The sequence below is a fragment of the Triturus cristatus genome, chromosome 2_1 (assembly GCF_964204655.1).
Source record: "Triturus cristatus chromosome 2_1, aTriCri1.1, whole genome shotgun sequence".
Taxonomy (NCBI): Eukaryota; Metazoa; Chordata; class Amphibia; order Caudata; family Salamandridae; genus Triturus; species Triturus cristatus.
This window is the reverse complement of record NC_140581.1, coordinates 1,091,827,189-1,091,847,530: the sequence shown is the minus strand read 5'-3', so window position 1 is coordinate 1,091,847,530 and position 20,342 is coordinate 1,091,827,189. Positions and strand designations below refer to the sequence as shown.

General features: G+C 42.6%; 1 protein-coding gene across 1 annotated transcript in view; it reads right to left on the bottom strand.

The window, feature by feature from the left end:
- LOC146866403 (serum albumin-like) overlaps positions 1-20,342 on the bottom strand; it is a 315,538-nt gene that overhangs the window by 9,972 nt on the left and 285,224 nt on the right. Inside the window, exons 12-14 of the mRNA XM_085636473.1 lie at positions 15,075-15,301; positions 10,748-10,880; positions 10,024-10,108 (exon numbers count right to left, since the gene is read on the bottom strand). Of these exons, the coding sequence (XP_085492599.1) occupies positions 10,025-10,108; positions 10,748-10,880; positions 15,075-15,301 (444 nt within the window). The 3' untranslated portion in view covers position 10,024. The remainder of the gene's footprint in view (positions 1-10,023; positions 10,109-10,747; positions 10,881-15,074; positions 15,302-20,342) is intronic.

Sequence of the window (20,342 nt, the reverse complement as noted above, 5' to 3'; positions counted from 1 at the left end):
TCCATTCTACACCACTTCATTATGTGCAACTCTACTATATGCACTCAACTCTATGCCACAAAATGCTATGCTATTCTTCGCCATGCAACTGGTCTCTATGCCACTCAATGCCTCTTCTATATTCCATATTATGCCATTCCACTCTATGAAACTCCAATATATGTCACTCCATTCTACGCCACTCCACTGTACACCACTCCACTCTATGCCACTCCATTCCATATCACTCCACACGATGCTGCGCTATTCCACTCTACTCCTCGATACTCTGTGCCCCTCGATTGTGCGCCATGGCACTATGTGCTATTCCACTCTATGCCACTCCACTCAATGCCACTCCACTCCACGCCACTTACTCTACTCTAGAATACTGTAAGCCACTACACCATATGCCACTCTACTGTATACCACTCAATTGTACACCATTACACTCTATGTCACTCTACTCTATACCACTCCGCTGTATGACGGTACACTCTATGCCACTCTACTGTACACCACTGCACTCTACAGAACTCCATCATATGGCACTCCACTCTACGCTATTCCACTGTACACCACTACACTCTGTGCAACTGTACGCCACTACATTTCCCTCTACATCATTCCACTCTATGACACTCTACAGTACACTATTCCACTCTACTATACACCACACCACTGTATGCAATTCCACTCTATGCCACTCCACTCTACTTCACTCCAATCCACTCAGCTTTACTCTATTCCACTCTATACCACTCTCCGCCACTCCACTCGTCACTATTCCAAACTATGACACTCCACTGTACACTATTCTAAATCAGTCACGGTATGCCACCCCACTCAACGTCACTCCACTCTACTTTATTCCACTCTGTGCCACTCAACTCTACACCACTCTATGCTATTACACAATATGATCAATTACACAATATGCTATTCTACTCTACGCCACTCAACACTATGGCACTCGACTCTACGACACTCCACCCTATGCCACTTCACTATACATTATTCTACTCTATTCCACTCCACACCACTCCATTCTACACCACTCCATGCTACAATATTCTGCTCTATAGCACTTAACTCTACACCACCCCACTGTATGCCAAAACACGGTGCGCTATACCACTCCATTCTATGCCACTCCACTTTACGCTGTTCCAGTATACATGTCACTGCACTCTATACCATTCCACTATATACCACTGCACTCTAGACCGTTCCATTGTATGCGACTCCACTGTACATCACACCACTGTACATCGCTCCACTATCTGTAACTTCACTGTACGCCACTCTACTTGACGCTATTTTTCTCTATGCCACACCACTCCACTCTATGCCACTTCACTGTGCGGTAATCCACTATACGGTATTCCATTCTACACAACTTCATTATGTGCAACTCTACTATATGCACTCAACTCTATGCCACAACATGCTATGCTATTCTTCGCTATGCAACTGGTCTCTATGCCACTCAATGCCTCTTCAATATTCCACATTATGCCATTCCACTCTATGAAACTCCAATATATGTCACTCCATTCTACGCCACTCCACTGTACACCACTCCACTCTATGCCACTCCATTCCATACCACTCCACACGATGCTGCGCTATTCCACTCTACTCCTCGATACTCTGTGCCCCTCGATTGTGCGCCATGGCACTATGTGCTATTCCACTCCACTCAATGCCACTCCACTCCACGCCCCTTCACTCTACTCTAGACTACTGTAAGCCACTACACAATATGCCACTCTACTGTATGCCACTCAATTGTACACCATTACACTCTGTGTCACTCTACTCTATACCACTTCGCTGTATGACGGTACACTCTATGCCACTCTACTGTACACCACTGCACTCTACAGAACTCCATCATATGGCACTCCACTCTACGCTATTCCACTGTACACCACTACACTCTGTGCAACTGTACACCACTACATTTCCCTCTACGTCATTCCACTTTATGACACTCTATTGTACACTATTCCACTCTACTATACACCACACCACTGTACACAATTCCACTCTATGCCACTCCACTCTACTTCACTCCACTCAGCTTTACTTTATTCCACTCTATGCCACTCTCCGCCACTCCACTCGTCACTATTCCAAACTATGACACTCCACTGTACACTATTCTAAATCAGTCACGGTACGCCACCCCACTCGACGTCACTCCACTCTACTTTATTCCACTCTATGTCACTCCACTCCACTCTACTGTATTCCACTGTATGCTACTCCACTTTACTCCGCTCTATGCTGTTCCACTGTACACCACTTCACACAACTCTTCTGAATGTCACTCTACTGTATATCAATAAACTCTTTGCCATTCCACTCTATGTTATTCCATTGTACGATACTCGACTCTACGCCACTATACACCACTCCACTCTATGCCAGCTCAGTATACTCTATGCCACTCCACTCTAAGCCACTCCATTCTACTCTATTTCACTCCATGCCATTTGACTGAACGCCACTCTGTGCCGCTGCATTCTATGCTATTTGACTCTATGCCATTCCACTCTGCACCAATTCACTCTATGCTATTCCACTCTCCGCAACCCCACCCTACACCATTCCACTCTTCACTATTGTACTCCATGCCACTCAAATTTATGCCACCCTACTGTACACCATTCAACTCTATGAAACTTCACTTTATTATTATGTTTCATATAGGTACCCCGATATAGGCTCAGGTAGTAACCAGACCTTTCACCTATATTTACCCTGCCATTACACTACATAACGGTTCTTGGGACTGACCTATTACCTAGTTATGGTACTGTTTACAGAATGTGGGGTTTTCTCCGAAAACTAGCCTCATTCATAATGCATGAGGATTCTTGAAATCTCAGCAGGACTACCATCTCCTGCATAATAACTATGCATAAGGGGCATACCTTCCGTCATCCTAAGTCCGACATGACACAGCAAGGGATATCCCCTGAGGGTATCACTCTGGGTATTTAAACACCATATCTTTGCTGAGACAAGGAGAGGAGAATTAGGACTTCCATGCTGACACACTGACACGAGACGCTGTGGTTCCTGCACACAGATACTCCGGGGTGTCCATCTCTAGACCAAGATGGGGTCCCACAGTCTCTCACTTCAGGTAATGGAGTTGACTTTATCCTAGAGGGATTCTTGGCTCTACACCTACATACATGCTAGTTACCCCTAGATACATCTAGTTAGACTTGCATCGTAGGAGTACGCATTATTATTGCTGTCAAGTATTTTATATGCCTGTCTGTATTCATTGTTTTAGCACTGTGGTAGGAATCTACCATCCATTAACTTTGTTGGTGCTTATAATCATTTATATCTGTTTCTGTCTTATGGTTGTTTCAGCACACCTATGTTCCACTAGAATGACGCTGGTTCAATACATGCTTATTGAAAACGTCCCCACTGTTTATTTTGTGTATCTTTCTGAGACAAAGTGAGCACGAGTGACTGAGTGAAAAGAACTGCACTGTTTCCACAATCCCTAATGGGACCGAGTTAGTAAGAGGGTTTTCTAGTGGCACTGTGAGCTAGCTGGTATACCTTTCAAACATCCCAGTGGGGTTGTCTGTAATCAATGTAGACACCCATCCCCCAGTCTATGTTGTCTAAACGTGCAGATTCTATATGGGGTTTTAGGAACTGCACAACACTATCCAACTCCACTTTATGCCTCTCCACTCTATGCAATTGCACACCATGCCACTGCACTGTATGGTATCCCACTTTATGACACTTCACTATGCACCACTCCACTCTACACCATTCTACTCTACACCACTTCACTCTATGCCACTCCACTCTATGCCACTCAAATTTATGCTACTCCACTCTACACCATTCCAACGTACACTATTGCACTCTACACCACTCTGCTCTATGCCACTCCACTCTACGCTATTTCACTCTACGGCATTTGACTTTTTGCCACTCTATACTATTCTACTCTAAATCACTTCAGTATACAAACTCTACTGTAAATCCCTCCCCTCTAAGGAACTCCAGTCTATGCCACTACACTCTATGCCATTCCATTCAATGCCACTCATCTCTAAGCCAGTATACACTGCAAATCTTTACGCTATTTGATTCTACACCACATGACTCTATGGCACTCTATGCCTATCCATGCTATGCTATTCAATTCCATGCCACTCCACTCTATGCCATTCAACTCTTTGCCACTTAACTGTCTACACCAATCCACTCTATACTCTCCCATTCTACATCACTCTACGTCACACCACTCTAGTCTACTCTATTCCACTCTGCTACGCCACTCTACCGTATGCTAATCATTCTACACCCCTCCAGCATACACCACGACAGTGTACGCTATTCCACTCTCCATTCCACTCTACTCCGCACCACTCCATTCTCCTCCGCTTCACTCCACTCTATTCCAGTCTAATCCACTATGCGCCTCTCTGATCTACCCCACTCTACTCTACGATATTCCATTCTACGCCACACCACTCTATGGTACTCCACTCTACACTACTCCACTCTATGCCACTCCATTGTATGCCACTCCATGCTACTCTACTCCACTTTATGCCACTCCACTCAATGCCACACCACAGAACACCATGACACTGCATGCAATTCCATTCTATGCCACTTCACTCAATCCTTCCCCACTCTACTCTACTTTATTCCAATTTACATCACTCCATGTTATGCCACTCCACTCTACATCACTCCACTCTATGATATTCCACTCTATGCCACTCTCCTCTATAGCACTCCACTCTGTGTTACTCTACCCTATGCCACTCCACTGTGTGCCACCCCACTCCACTCTACTTTTATTCCACTCTATGCCACTCCACTCCATGCTACTTCATGGTATACTGCTCCATGCTATGCTACTCCACTTTATGCCACTCCACTCTATGCCATGCCACTGTACACCATGGCATTGTACACTATGCAACTCTATTCCACTCCCCTCATTCTACCCCACTCCACTCTACTGTATTCTGCTCTATACACTCCACTTTATGCCACTCCACTATATGCCACTCCACTCTACGTAATTCCACTGTATGCCACACCACTCTACTGAACATCAGTCCCCTGTACGTCACTGTACACTTCACCAGTCAACTCTATGCTATTCTATTGTATGATACACTACTCTACACTACTATACACCACTCCACTCTATGCCATCCCACTCTATTCCAGTCCAATCTATGCCACTCCACCCTACGCCACTCCACTGTACACCACTGCACTATACACAACTCCACTGTATGTCACTCCACTCTACACTATGCCACTCAACTCTATGCCACTGTAGGCCACTACACTCTACGCTATTCCACTCTACAGTACTCAACTCTACACGCCTCAACTCTATGCCACTCCACTCTACACCACTCCATTCTACGCTATCCCACTGGATGTGTCTCTACTGTGCACCTCTCCACTCACCACTATTGCACTCTACTCCACTCCATTCTATGTTACTCCACTCTATGCTCTTCCACTACGCTATTTCACTCTATGCCACTTGACTCTATGAAACTCTATGCTACTCAGTCAGTCAAAGATTCTTTATTCGCCCCTAAAAGCCATAAAAGGACTCATTCTATGCTATTCTTCTTTACGTCACTCCACTTTACACACCCTACCATACGCCACTCCACTCTAAGGAACTCCACACTGCTACACTCTACAATCTATGCCACTCCACTCTACACTATTGTACTCTACACCACTCGATTTTCCGCCACTCTACTGTACTCCACTCACATCTATTCCACTACACTCCACTCCACCCAACTCCACTCTATGACACTACAACCTTTTCTATTCCACACCATTGCACTCAAATCTATTCCACTGTACGCCACTTCACTGTACAGTATTCCACTCTACGTCACTCCACTCTATGCCCCTCCAGTCTATGCTGGTCCACTCTATGCCATGCCACTCTACGCTATTTCACTTGACTCTGAATGTATGATGTTATAATGCATACATTTACAACGCATGCCTTTACAATTCAGTTTTTTCATCGCAACATCCTTTACAACACATTCTTTTACATCACATGCCATTACATCACATTTTTAGAAACCACCTTTACAACGTATTCCATTACATCGCACGATACCATTACAATGCATACCATTACAATGCATACCATTACATCGCATTTAAGGTAAGTGTTGGATAACATAGGGGTAATAATTACTATTCTAACTCCAGTGAGTGCAACAGTAGGGTAAGTGTTGGATTGTGTAGGGGTAAAAATGACTATTCTAACTCCAGTAAGTGCAACAGTAGGGTAAGTGTTGGATAGTTTAAGGGTACTACGCGTTATAATGGTATGCGTTGTAATGACTTGCGATGTAATGGCTGCGTTGTAGTGACATGCGATGTAAAGGATGTTGCGATGTAATGAATGCATTGTAAAGGTAGTGCGATGTAATGACTGCGTTATAAAGTTTGTTTCTCCTTGACTCTATGACACTCTATGCTACTCAGTCAGTCAAAGAATCTTTATTCTCCTCCTAGAAGCCATAAAAGCCCTAATTCTATGCTATTCTTCTATACGTCACTCCACTTTACACACCCTACCATACGCCACGCCACTCTAAGTAACTCCACACAGCTACACTCTATTGCACTCTACGCTATTTCCTTCTACGCTACCCGACTCTGTCACATGACTCTATGCCACTCTAAGCCCCTCCACTCTATGCTATTCAATTCTACGCCACTCAATTTATGCCAGTCCACTCTATGCTGTTCTACTCTATGCCAATCCAATCTACACCTCTCCACGCTATGCACTCAGCTCTATTCCACTTCACTCTATGCCACTCCACTCTAGGCCAGTCCATTCTATGCTATTCCATTCTACACCAATTAACTCGTCACTCTTCTCCACGCCACTCTAGTCTATGCTATTCCACTCTATGTCACTCCATTTTATAATACTATAATCTGCGCATTCCACGTTATGCCACTCTACTGTACACCATGCAACTCTATGCCACTCCACTTTACTCAACTCAGATTTATGCCACTCCACACCCTGTATGGCACTCCACTGCATGGTATTCCACTCTACACCACTCTACTCTACGCTATTCAACTCTACACCACACCACTCTACATCATTCCTCTCTACGCCACTCAACTTTATGCCAATCCGCTGTTCTCCACTTTACTCGGAATAAGGTGTGTATTCCTCTGCTACTTAAAAAGGCCAACCTCAATCCTGATACTCCAACCTATTATTGACTCATCTCTAGACTTCCTTTTCCGGTCAAAGTTGTTGAAATTATCATGAACTTCCAACTTACACATTTTATGAAGGAACATAGCTCGCTAGATCCAACTCAATTCGGCTTTAGAGCATAGCATAGTACTGAGACTGCACTAATCAAAGCTACAGATAAACATAAAAATACACTTGATGCTAAAGGAAATGCAGCTCTGATCCTGTTGGATCCATCGGCGGCCTTTGACACAGTGGATCACTCAACACTTTGTCTCTGTCTTGAGACCACTGATGTAAAGAGAGCAGCCTTAGACCTATTTAGATCATTCTTGTCTGACAGGGAAAAAATTGTAATGCTAGACAAGTTTAAATCTGAATCCTTCTCTCTTCCATGTGGAGTATATCACAGGGGTCCTCTCTAAGCCCCTCATTATTCAATCTTTATGTGGCAGAGCTTGCTCCACCGATTCAATCTTTTGGTCTTTCACTCACCTCTTACACAGATGATACACAAAGTGTGGTCTCGGCTGCAAATAAAACCAGCAATACGAGCGCCCAGCTTTATAGCTGTGTGAAAGAAATCTGCATTTGGATGGATAGGCATTGCCTTAAATTGAACTCAGAAAAGGCGGAAGTGATGCTCTTTGGAAAATACCCTTGTTTTTGTATCCCTGACTGCTGCCCACCAGAGATGGGCCCACTCCCCACTACCTCCACTAAGCTTAAAAGCTTAAGAGTGATGCTTGACATTAAATTTAATCTTAATAAACAAGTTAATACTATCATATCCACCTCCTATAATATGCTAAAAATCATCAGAAAGATTCTGTCCTATATTCCATGTTAGTGCAAGGAAAACTGTCATCACCTCACTTATTTTATCTAGAATTGATTATTGTAATGGCCTATACACTAATCTGCTGAAACAAAATGTAAACAAATTACAGGTGCTGCGGAAGTCAGCTGCCAGAGTCCTGCTAAACTTGCCAAAACATCAGTCCGTTACTTCTTCCATTAAAGAACTACACTGGTTGACGGTCAGAAACCGCATTAAATTTAAAACTCTCTGTCACACTTATAAGGCCCTACATGGCACAGGTCCAGAATTTTTGAGAAATTCAATTTCATGGTATATTCCTAAGAGCAGCCTCAGTTCTTTGGGCTCATACTCTGTTACTCCATCCAGGTTTAAGAAAGCCAGATGGGGAGGTAGTAGTTTCCAAGTAGGAGCGTCCAAGCTCTGGAACACCCTTCCTCTCCACATCAGATCTGCACCCTCGCTGCTGGCGTTTAGAAAGCTCCTCAAGACCTGTCTTTTTAACCCCTCACAGCGTGTTCTGTTACTTTGCCTTCTATAAACGCCAAGACACCCTCGGGTAGATGCTGCGCTATATGAATCTATGTAACATAACATAACATATATGTAGCGTTAGGTATAGAAAATCTATACATTCTTGCCTGTTTATATTTTTGTCCCCGTTATTATAGATACAATATTAATGTATAACTATATTCATACTATATTTCATACTCGATATTAAGGACCCACACCATGGGGGTGGGGAGAGCAGAAAAAGGCTATGTTGCGCTACGTAGTGATTGTCAGCAATGCCTCGATTCCACATGCTTATATTCTGGGATTTCAAACACAGGGTTTGCAACAGTGTTGAGTTAGATAAGATCAATTCAAATGCGTATTTATTTATTAATATTCATTAGAACATTGGAATGTTGGGAGCTCCATTGAAAACAATGGAGTGCTCCGGGCTTATAATGGCTGGTATAAGCCCGGAGCACCAACATTCCAATGTGTCTTTGTTCACAGCTCTGGCTGTGAACAAAGGCTTCAGGGAACCTGAGGGGATGTCAATCCCCTCGCGCTCCCTGAAGGCTTTGTTTTGTTAGAACATTCTGCCCTCTAGTGGCAGAATGTTCTAATAGCCTTATAGCCCTTCGTAGCAGGGCTATACCGGCTTTTAAAGTCCCTCTGCTTTGTTAAAGTCCCTCGCCTTCGGCTCGGGCCTTTAACGCTGCAGCGGGCCTTTACCAGCCGGTATAGCCCGCTACGGCGGGCTATAAGGCTATAGTATTCACCAATTTCAGTTACAGCCTTACTAGATACGGGAATTAAATATTAGGTACAATCAGTGACATTAGGAAGAAATCAAGAACTGGTGAAGTGAAGAACTATGGAATTGGAAAGCTGGTGCAATGGCTACAATTCTTTTAATTGTATTATTGCAAGCTTATACCACCGAAAAAAGAATTCAAATATGCAACCGATACATATATTTTTTCAAAAAATAACAATTGTTTATATGTTTTATTGCACAGTACATGTGCCTGTTACAAGGAGGGCGTAATTCGAACAAACACAGAGAATTATGTATGTTAAATGTACATTATGATTCCTATTGGCTCGAAAAAACATAATATTGGCTTTGTATTAATGTAACCTAAAGATATAGGTTAAACACACAAGATCACTAATAAAACGGGGGAAAAGAATACAAAATGGATAAAAATTGAAAGAAACAAATGACCAAGTAAGGGATTGAAGGGTGCTGTCCCCAAACCCTCAATTTATGTATTATAATGATTCTTCTTGACATGTTGACATGTGGCTGGTAGTGACATGAGAATTGGAGCTGCTCTAATCCAGACATACAAATGGGGGCTTGAGAGAAAGAGCTTTTGTAGCTATCCTTGTGAATAGATAAAAACAAAATTATATATATTTTTTGTTCTATTACCTCAAATCGATTTCACGCCAACTTGAACTTGACCAGCAGCTTCAAGTCCAAGAAGCACCAAACATTTCTCTATAAGTTTGGGACCCTGAAGAGGGAAAGACATATTTATTTTACAGACAGTTCAGTCAAATGATTTCTGTGTAGTCATTAACCGACTTCTGTTAGAGAATTACACATTTGAAGGTATATTATTAAACTGTATGGTATGACATTTTTTATGCATGCAAAGTTGGGCTAAGTTTCTTCCAATCTTTTATATTTTTATTACTTATTTACCCACTTATGGCACTTCGAAAGCGGGTCACAAAACGTTAATTAGATGGCACAATTATAACTGCTATAGTTGCAATAGAAATAGTAGAATATGTAGAAATATCCTCGGAACGTGCAGTGCTACCAAGGATGTAGCACTTTCAACACATAAATGGAGAATACCTAGCACAAAATTATGGTTTCAGTGGGTTTTCCAGCATTTCCTTGTGCAGGCACGCCACTAGTAAGGCTGGTTGTAATGGGCGTGTTTGTTCTGTGCAGTATTGAACCATGACCATGTTTGTAAAGCAGTATAACACGCAATGGCCGTCATATGTAGGCAATAGTGCCTTAGAGTTCCTGGAGCAGAGATGGTGGGGAACCATAGACTCCAACAAGTTATTGTTGCTCCCGTTTGTATACTGGTACCATAGAGTTTCGAAAGATAACGAGGTCACATGATGTTCTGTACCTCAACAGTAAAACATTCCGTGTGGTTTTCGGCTTTGCAGCAATGATTTCTCATAAGATCAAACTCTCTAGTGACTTTATTCAGTTGTTCTTCTGTGATGTCGGGCTTCTGTTTTACCAAGTGGATTAGGAACCTGTTGGGAGATTAAGGTAATAGGTCTGAAGATTATGTAATCTAATCAAAATAAAAAATTACTTACACCATCCTTAGCTTTGTGAAAGTGTTTTTCTGTTGTACATGGAGGATTTGAGAGCTTTACCACATGCGTATTTATGCCTCTGTCTTCCTTAATGTGCAGTGGTTAAATAGGTTCCAGTTTCCTAATCTGCTACTAATTCTATTTATTTCCTTCTTCATTTTTATGTTGCGCAGACATTGCTAAATGGAGTTAGTGTGCTTTGCATTTATCAATAATAAATTACGAGAGAAAATTATCGCTATCGATGGGAGCCACATGCAAGAGCTAGGAGCTGAGTAAAATGGAGGAGACAAGGTGAAAGATAACCTAAAACAACAGTACACATTTTAAACAATTTAACCAGATAGAAAATCATGAACAAAAACACCAGGGTGCTCCATGTAAGGGAGATGAATGATAATTCCTAATGATCAGGTAGTTTTCTAATTAAATTATGTCATATAAGAAACTGTCCAGTGATCCTAAGAGACACATAAAGGAGGTTCCTCCTCCTTGGCATGGTGTGGTGAGTGGCCGGTTGTAGCTCTGGTACCAGGACAGAGAGCACCCTGAGCCCCCTCCCAATATTAGTGGATTACCGCCAGTGAGTCCTCCACCTTGTGATCACAGGACAGTTCTGTATATGTCATAATTGAATTCGTTTTTGAGCAACCGCACTGAATTTAGGTCCTAAAGAATGCTGCAACACCTTTGTGAAGGGTTATAGGCTAAACCATGTCAGGTTTGGTTGACTTCCCTGAGTGCTGGCCAAGTCTGGAACCAAATCCTGCAGCTTGCCTCATCAGAAGAATGATTATAAATCAAAGGGAAAATCTTCATCTTTCCATATTGCATTTTGTGGACTTTCCAATTGCAGATGATAGACACGTTTCTGTCAAGAGAAGTGTGGCATTGTAGAGTAATAGAACATTTGTCAATCCCCTAAGAATCCAGAACTTTCCCTCACAGAAATTTGAGGATATCTGCGAGATAGAACAAAAGGGGGGGTTCTTGGAAAAATACACTTCTGTGGACTCCCCTGAGATTTTAGTTTTCAGCTATATCTGGGTTTGGTTTTCCGGGGTGCCAGCAGAGTACAGGCCCAATTAACATCTATCCCAATCCAAAGAAACAAGGTTAATCGAAAATCAAAATATTCTACCTACTTACATCTCCTGAATATTGGAATTCAAAGGGGACTATCATGATCTTTCCACACAAGTGTTGTACTATATTTGTCGGGAAAAGTATGGGAATGCTGAGTAGTAAATGTTTGTTGATCCCGATAGATTCTGGAACATTCTCCCACAGAAAAGTGAGGAAAGTCCATGATTTTAGCCAAAGTATGACGCTTGCACAGTATTCTGGGTAAAAAGAACACTGAGATCTCTGCAAGCCAGACCACCAATGTATCTAGTTTTTTAAAACTTGGTAGGTTATATTGGGTACCAGCCACCTAGACCCAAATACAGCAGTTACCCAGCTCCTAGAAGTCTGTGTCATTCAAATAAAAATCTGCATATTTTCACTTTCCATTTTGGAGCATTTCTTGTCACTGAATAGGCCCACCAACGCTAATGGGGCACAGTGATTATCAGAAGAATGGGATCACTCCATAGTAGATCTTTTGACAATTCCTTCAGATGCTGAATTTCTTTCCACACAGAAATGGGAGGAAGATCTGTCATAGGTTGACATTTTCAGAGCATCCTAGGTAAGCAAAAGAGTTTTATCCATTAAAATCACTTGACCTGGCACTCTTCCTATTGTCTAGTTTTCACAAATGCCTGGGGTTGGAAGGTTTCCCTGTGGAATGGCTGACCCTAAGCACAAATACCACACTATCATAATTCCCAGAATGATTGAAATTGATTGAGAAAAAATCTTGAACTTTCCACGTTACATGTTGGTGCTTTTATCTGTCACAGAAATATTGAACCCCACTTGGTGAAAAGAATATTCTACTCTGCATCTTAAAGCTGGGGAGAGTTCAGTCTTAGCACAAGAGACTTTTTGTGGATTCTATTTTCAGAAGAGAAAACAAACACTTTCTTGTGCACCACCTTTTTTACCATTATTCATAACATTCATATTGGCCCATTTTGCCTATCTTTTCAGGTACTTTGGATGAAATTACAAATCTTGGATACCAATGTACTCTCCAAAATGTGGGAAATGAGGATGCCCAGAGCCCGTGCCCAAAAAGGCCTCAATATGCATCAGCTTAGGCTTGGCATCAGTCTTAGTGAAGCGTTCTATTTTTGGACTTGGAAACTTTTCTGCAAGTCAGATCTCAGTCAGCAGTGCAAACCAGCAAGTTCAGGCTGACTGGTGATCTGATGTCGACAGCTGTGGATTCAACAGCAATCCTGGTTTTTGACATTTTTCAGTGCAGAAAGTCAGCAAAAACTTTCCAAATTCCACTTCTTGCAGTTTGCCGGATAAAAGGAGTACATTCTAATACCAGCCAAGGTTCCAGGCTCTGGGGGGCATGACTTGAGGGTTAGGTTCCAGTAGAGGCCAGAAGCAAGATGAAGGGCAGGGGCAGTTCAAACTTCTCAGTTGGACAGTGGCAGGGGGAGAGGCATTTAGAAGCTTGTTGTGTCCCTGTAGCTCAAACAGGAGGTCACCAACTGACCCTTGGAGTAACTTCTGGGGTCCTGAGTTCAAGGCAAGCATATTTAGTCTTCCTTCAGGTCTGCTGGGTCCACTTGTATGCCCAGCATCAGCCAGTGTGTGGAGGACAATCCTTTGTCCACCGCTAAACCAGTTCTGGTCACTCCCTTCCCTCACAATGGGTTTGGTGCCAGCCTGACTAGTGAGGCAAAAGTAGACAGGCCTAGGTATGGGCCTCATCTGCCAGTGACAAGGTAAGTATCCTTTGAAACCCAGGAAGGGACTAGGCACAGCCCCAACCATTCTGTCAAGGCAGGAACCCCCTCCCTATATCCATTGTTCTCTACCCTCTGTCTGGGTGCAATACGCAATTCACCACAAGGGAGCCATCAGGCGTCAGGTGACAGCTGGATGCTGGCAGGAAAGCTTTTTGGTTTTCGGTAGGAAAATTAAAACTTTCTAAAAGTGTAAGTTGACCATTAACTTGAATTTAAAATTGCTATTGAAGTGCGTCCTGGAACAATTTTTGAAGCTGTTCCCCAAATTAATTTAGCACTTATTAAATGTAATAGTGTAAACAAGTGTTAACCTGTGTGAGAGCCACCCTTGCTACACCGAAAAACGACATTGTAGGTTTTCCACAGCCAGGATATGTAAATCCTGAAATATAAAAGTCAAACATTTTTAATACATTGCACCCTGCTATATGGGTATTCAGAGAGTACCTTCGGGTGACTTGTAAGTATGAAAAATGAGGTTTAGGTGTGGCAAAAGGTCTGTTGTGCCAGGTTGAAATGGCAGTTTAGAACTGCGCAACCAGGCTGCAAGGGCAGGCCTGGAGACATATTTTATGTGTTACTTTAGTGGGTGACACAATGAGTGCTGTGGCTCTCTCGCAGCATTTAATTTACAGGCCCAGGGTACTTGTGGTACCATTTAATAGCTACTTGCAAGTAAATTAAAGGTACCAGTTAGAACTATGCCAATTCGAGCAGGTTTAGAGAGGAGAGCGTAAGCACTTTACCAAGCAGCGGGCCATGCAGGTTAGAGTAGTGGGCGGGGGGGGGAGGGGGGGGAGGTATTTCGACAGACAATGTCAAGGGACGATTCAATAAATAATGTATTTTCCCTCGTCATCGGCCGTCGAAATCCCCCCACCCGGCCCCACCCTTCTTACCTGCACAGGCTGCGGCTGACCTTGCCACTGGTTAGCAGGATTAAAGTATGAGTCCTAAGGCCAGTAAAAAAGGGTTTAGCAAAAGAAAGCAAGAATCTGGGGTAATAACTCGCAAAAGAAGGCAATTTCCAAAATTATCTTTGGCAGGTTCACAATGAAATCATGCGACCATCAAAAGTGTACTATTTTGTAAATGATCTTTTTAGCAGAAAGCTTTTTTGAATTTAAATTAGGAGTCAAATGAATATTCGGTTTCACGGGGGAAAGGTTGTCAAATTTGTGCATTCCAGTTTCCACATTGGCTCACCTCCCTTTGGAAGGCAACCACGTCACGCAAGATGGAAGATATCACTTACGTTTGCTGTTCATGGATGACATTCTTTATTGGAAAAGTGATACACAAGGTACCAGTGAAGTGGAAAGAGTCGAATGAAAAATTTGAAGGCACGTAGGTCTCATCTGGTCCCAGCGCAGTAAAGCATGACCTCTGGTGGCCATAGGAGTCATTGCAGCAGTGAGCAACCTTTTCATTCGGAAAATTGACCGGCAGCTTTTCACACATCTCTCCAATAACCAAAGCTAGCTGCACGAAACAAAAACAAGTATTGGAAATGCAATCGGTGTCACATTTGTTTGAGTTAGAGCATTGGGCATTGTAAATGGTAATGTATTTTACCTATCTGTTATGGAGTTCATGTATGTGCTGTGTAGTGGAATTATGTGGGTTGGATTAGATTAGTTATTTGTACAATTGTGTGACGTGGAATTGCGTGTTGTGGAGTGGATTTGAGTAGTGGAATAATGTGTCATGGTGTGATGTGGAATTATTTGGTTAGTAATTATGTGGCATTTAGTGTACTGGAATTATGTGGATTTGGATTGTGTGTTATGTAGTGTAATTATGTGGAATGCCATTTTGTGTTGTTGAGTTATATGTAGTGGAGTTTAATTATGTGGTGTGCTGTTGAATTTTGCGGCATGATGTGGAATTGTGTGTTGTAGATTGGATGTATGTGGTGTGTTGTGTAATTGTGTTGTTGAGTTTAATTATGTGGGTTTGTATTGAATTATGTGGTGTGGATAGGACATGTGTGGTGTTAATGTGTGGCGTGGAACTGTGTGGAAAGCTTTGCATTTTTAGTGATAAAAACACAAATAGGTAGGAGCTAAGCTCCAGATGTGTGTTCGTGGGTGTTTGAAAAATATGAAAATGTGCAATTAGTGCGTTTTTTGGGTGTATAAAGGATCTGCAGGTGATTACACACAATACATATTGTCCAAATTTACTGCAAAAACTGCAATGGCAAAATCCTCCATATTGGAAACTTAGCTTTGGAAATTAGCCTCATTTATATTTGAAAAATGCTGAGGAGGCTCCTAAGTGCATTTATTATTAGATACGACACGCCCAGAACAGAGAACCAGACCCGGTGAGACTTCCCCCGAGCCTGCATTTTGAAATAAAACAATTGTTTGTGTGTCCCCTAGGTACCTAAATGTCCAAAGTACCAATACTCTTCACTTATTAGCAACTGTACACGGATGTGCTGTAAAGTTGCCACAAGCTGGCATTCTAGTAGACCAATACATAAAAAAGGCAACAATAACATCCTTAAAGTGTGTGTGCACGCATGTATACAAAGGGAACAAGATAACGAGTTTTCCCAGAATTGGGATTACAACCAATGCGGACTACAACACAATAAAAACAAAGAAGGTCTCAAGAGTGTGGAATGGAACTCCTTGAGTTAAGGTGGAAAATATTGGGCACAAGGCTAAGTTAAAGCGCTATGAAGCATACTCACGTACACTAGTAAGTGCTACCTAAACTCATTCTCAAAACGTCCCTGTGTCGTGTGGTCTGTTGCATTCTCTTCGGCTTCTATTCTTGCCCTGGAATCACAAGCAGCTCTAATAATGCACCCTATTCCATAAAGAAGGCATTTGTTTGTTCTGTTATCAAGTCTTACATCCCCTCTTTTCAGTGCACCTCAAACCTATGGCATGTCTGTGGTGTGCTGCTTGTTTGTTAAGAAGTCTGTGTGAAATATTGGAGACTGATAGTTTAGAGTGCTTTTGATTGATGTGTGTGCCCTGTTCTGTTTTCCATCATGTGCTGTTGGCCTGACCTTGGCAGGACTTCAAAAAGAGATTGTGTTATATCCATGCTTGGGCAAACATTCTCAATCACACTGATGCGGACTAAACACACAATGGTTTCAAAATTAGGCAGATGTATGCATTAAAGTGTAAGAATGGCAGACCAATGTGAACTCCAGGAGACTCCGTAACAATTTTTAAAACATGTAAATGTATGTGTCTTGTAAAGCGCACTGCTGCCCTGAGGCGTCCTGGCGCTGTAGACCGCTGGGGAACCCGTCCTGGCTATCCCTGTGAGATGGTCCCTCCAGGGTATCTCCAAGGTGAAACCAGGCATCCCCGGCGAATGTGGGGGGCCGTTGTGGAGATGAGGCAAGCTAATGCCCAGAGTTGCCGAGTGTGTTCCTGGTTAGAGTAGGTACGGACGCGAGAATTATCAAGTCCGTTTTGACCCTGGTCCACGACCCTGCCGCGTCGGGAATTGAACCCTGGTCCTTGGCCGATTCTCTGCTTATGGATCTGCCGCCTCTAACCAGTGATCCACACCTCTCACCATCTATGTACATATCGAAATATTGCCGTAACTCCTCCTGCTGAAAATCTTTAATTTAAGATTGCTTATCACAGAGACCTTTCTATCCAATGTGGCTGCACTGTTTCCACCACGTTAGTACTTATGAGTTCTATTCCAATGTCTCACATGTTCCTCGAGATTCCTTAGGAGTGGACAACGTCAGAGGTATTGGTTTGTGCAGCTCCCCGTTCTGCAAACTCTCGCCAAGGGCTATGCCTTTGTATATAGGTGCAGTTATAGGGCCCGATTCACAGAACTAACTTAAGACAAAATCCTAAACTTACTACCATTTTGGTATTCACAGAAGGCACTTACTCATTTTGGTATTCACAGAAGGCACTTACTCATTTCGGTATTCACAGAAGTTAGGAGTCCTAACTTTAGGACTCCTAAATGCCTTCTGTGAATACAGAAAGTCTTAAAATTAGGATTTTTCTCAGTTTAGTAGTTGTATAGTTAGGACTCCTAAATGCCTTCTGTGAATACCGAAAGTCTTAAAATTAGGATTTTTCTCAATTTAGTAGTAGTAAAGTTAGGACTCCTAACTTTAGGACTCCTAAATGCCTTCTGTGAATACCAAAAGCCTTAAAATTAGGAATTTTCTCAGTTTAGTAGTAGTAAAGTTAGGAGTCCTAACTTTAGGACCCCTAAACTGAGAAAAATTCAGATTTTAAGACTTTCGGTATTCACAGAAGGCATTTAGGAGTCCTAAAGTTAGGACTCCTAACTTCTGTGAATACCGAAGTGAGTAAGTGTCTTCTGTGAATACCAAAATGAGTAAGTGCCTTCTGTGAATACCAAAATGGTAGTAAGTTTAGGATTTTGTCTTAAGTTAGTTCTGTGAATCGGGCCCATAGTGTCTAAACTGTAGTCTCTAGGAACGTTGCACCAGTAGACTCCTTAGGACTGTCGCAACATGGGGCTCTGGTGAGCTTTTTGAAGTTAAGCAAGGATCAGCAACACTCTTTCCTTCTTTAAATTTAGCACGATAGAGCAGCAGATGTGGACGATTTCCCCGCTCCTAGCACTTCACTCCTCTGCAGGAGACATTTCAGTGTGACGTCATCTCGGCAATTTACATGACTATACGGTCTGCTTCTTCTGAGCGATGACCCTCTCACCCAGAGAATAGCTTTAGGCTTGTCACAGACCCCAATTCTGCCCAAAAAACACTGCCTTATTTGAAGAGAAGCCTTAGATGCACCCTGGTTTTAACTGTTTTCCTTTAAAAAAGTAAAACTACAATAAACAGTAAGCTAAAAAAAAAACAGATAGGGCTCAATGGCTCATGTTAGCATTCACCGCATAGGCAGGGTGCCATGATGTTTCCTCCATTGCTTAGCTTGCCTGTGGTATGGACTCGCTTCATGGTAACAACATGGACGAGGGGAGGGGAGCAGGAGCAGCAGGGAGTGCATGCCATGATTTCGCCTCTGTTGTTCACTTGCTTGAGGCACGGAAGGGAAGAAGGGAATTTACAACTTGGACAGCGTGGGGGAGGGGCTAAAGGCAACACGGACAACGGGTGAATAAATAAGCGGGACGCGGGGCAGTGCTTTGAGCTACGACCACAGACATGGAAATTGAGAAGGAAATGAACAATTCAAGCCCAGGCAAAAGAAAAAGTAGTGCAGGACTCTAAAGTATATGGCCGATGGTGAAATAATCCACGTAACTATGGCAGTCTCCAGGTGATGGAGCAAGGTTTCACATCAAAAGAAACTTGCTCGTATGCAATCCTCTCGAATAACATGTAATACTGTAAACAACTTGTCCGTGAGTACTAAAATTGCACCACATTTTATATAATCATATCTAGGGGAAGCTTTTCTATGTGCTGTATTAATAAGTAACACGAGTGCTCTAAAAATGGCCGCTAAAATGTGGGAAATCTTCTGCACATGCGTCAACCACATCACGTGGTGTGAAGTTCTTCTGCACAGTAGTTTCTAAAATGGCCGCTTAAAATAACATACTAGTGCACATGCCGAGCTGAAACTAACCTATGCACATGCTACTAAGCTATTAATGCGAAAGATTTATTAAGTAAATGGGGTTAGAGTAGAAGTAAGTGGTATACAGTGAATTCATTTAATTTTTGTATTCTAACATGTCTTTCTTTGACTTTATTAATAGTTCGCATGTGGACCTTGGAGGGTGACTGATGTCCTCATCCTTTGTGGCAACTACGCAGGCGTCTTACCTCTCTGCTCTCAAGTCCATGAAGTCATGGGACATCTGTCAAATCCTAAGCCTAGCAAGGACATGGGAACTCAACTTTCTGAACTCTACGAGAGGAAATTAGAAGAAACATTGTACCATAAATTTATCGATCAGAATATGAAATGCTTGTGGGAATAACGCTTGTGGGTATTAAATTTAAGGGGAGGGGAGTTAGACAATAGACTAAAGAAAAATATTGCACTTGGTAATGGTGTGATGTCCTCACCCCACTGCTTGGCCGAATAAAATTCATGCACATGGAATTGAAACATTTGGGGGTGGATCATACACTTGAATTTGGTATAACAGAGGTATGTTATAGACAGTTAGACACACTTGATGCTGAGATGCTGATGCTATGCTGAGATGCTGCCCGATTTGCTGCAATCTGACTGAAGAATCCTACACTAGGGAAAATTCGTGGAACAACCGAGGAGGCACATTTAGGAAGGGGTCCGGACGTGCCCGTGCCGGAGAGAGTAGCACCAGAGAGGGGTGTAATGCTGGCGTTGCACTAGAAGAGGTCACTTTACCTTGTCCCGAACCTGTCCTGAATCCTTGACTCTTTGATGTCGGGGTCCTCACACCTTTCTAGGTGAAGACATCTGTAGGGTAAATGTTCCGTACTTGCTCTCTGTCCCTTCTCTCCTCAGGTGCTGTCATTGCAAGAACTTATGAATGCAAACTGATTATAAGCTAATTGTACTATATTCCTGAGGGAGATTTC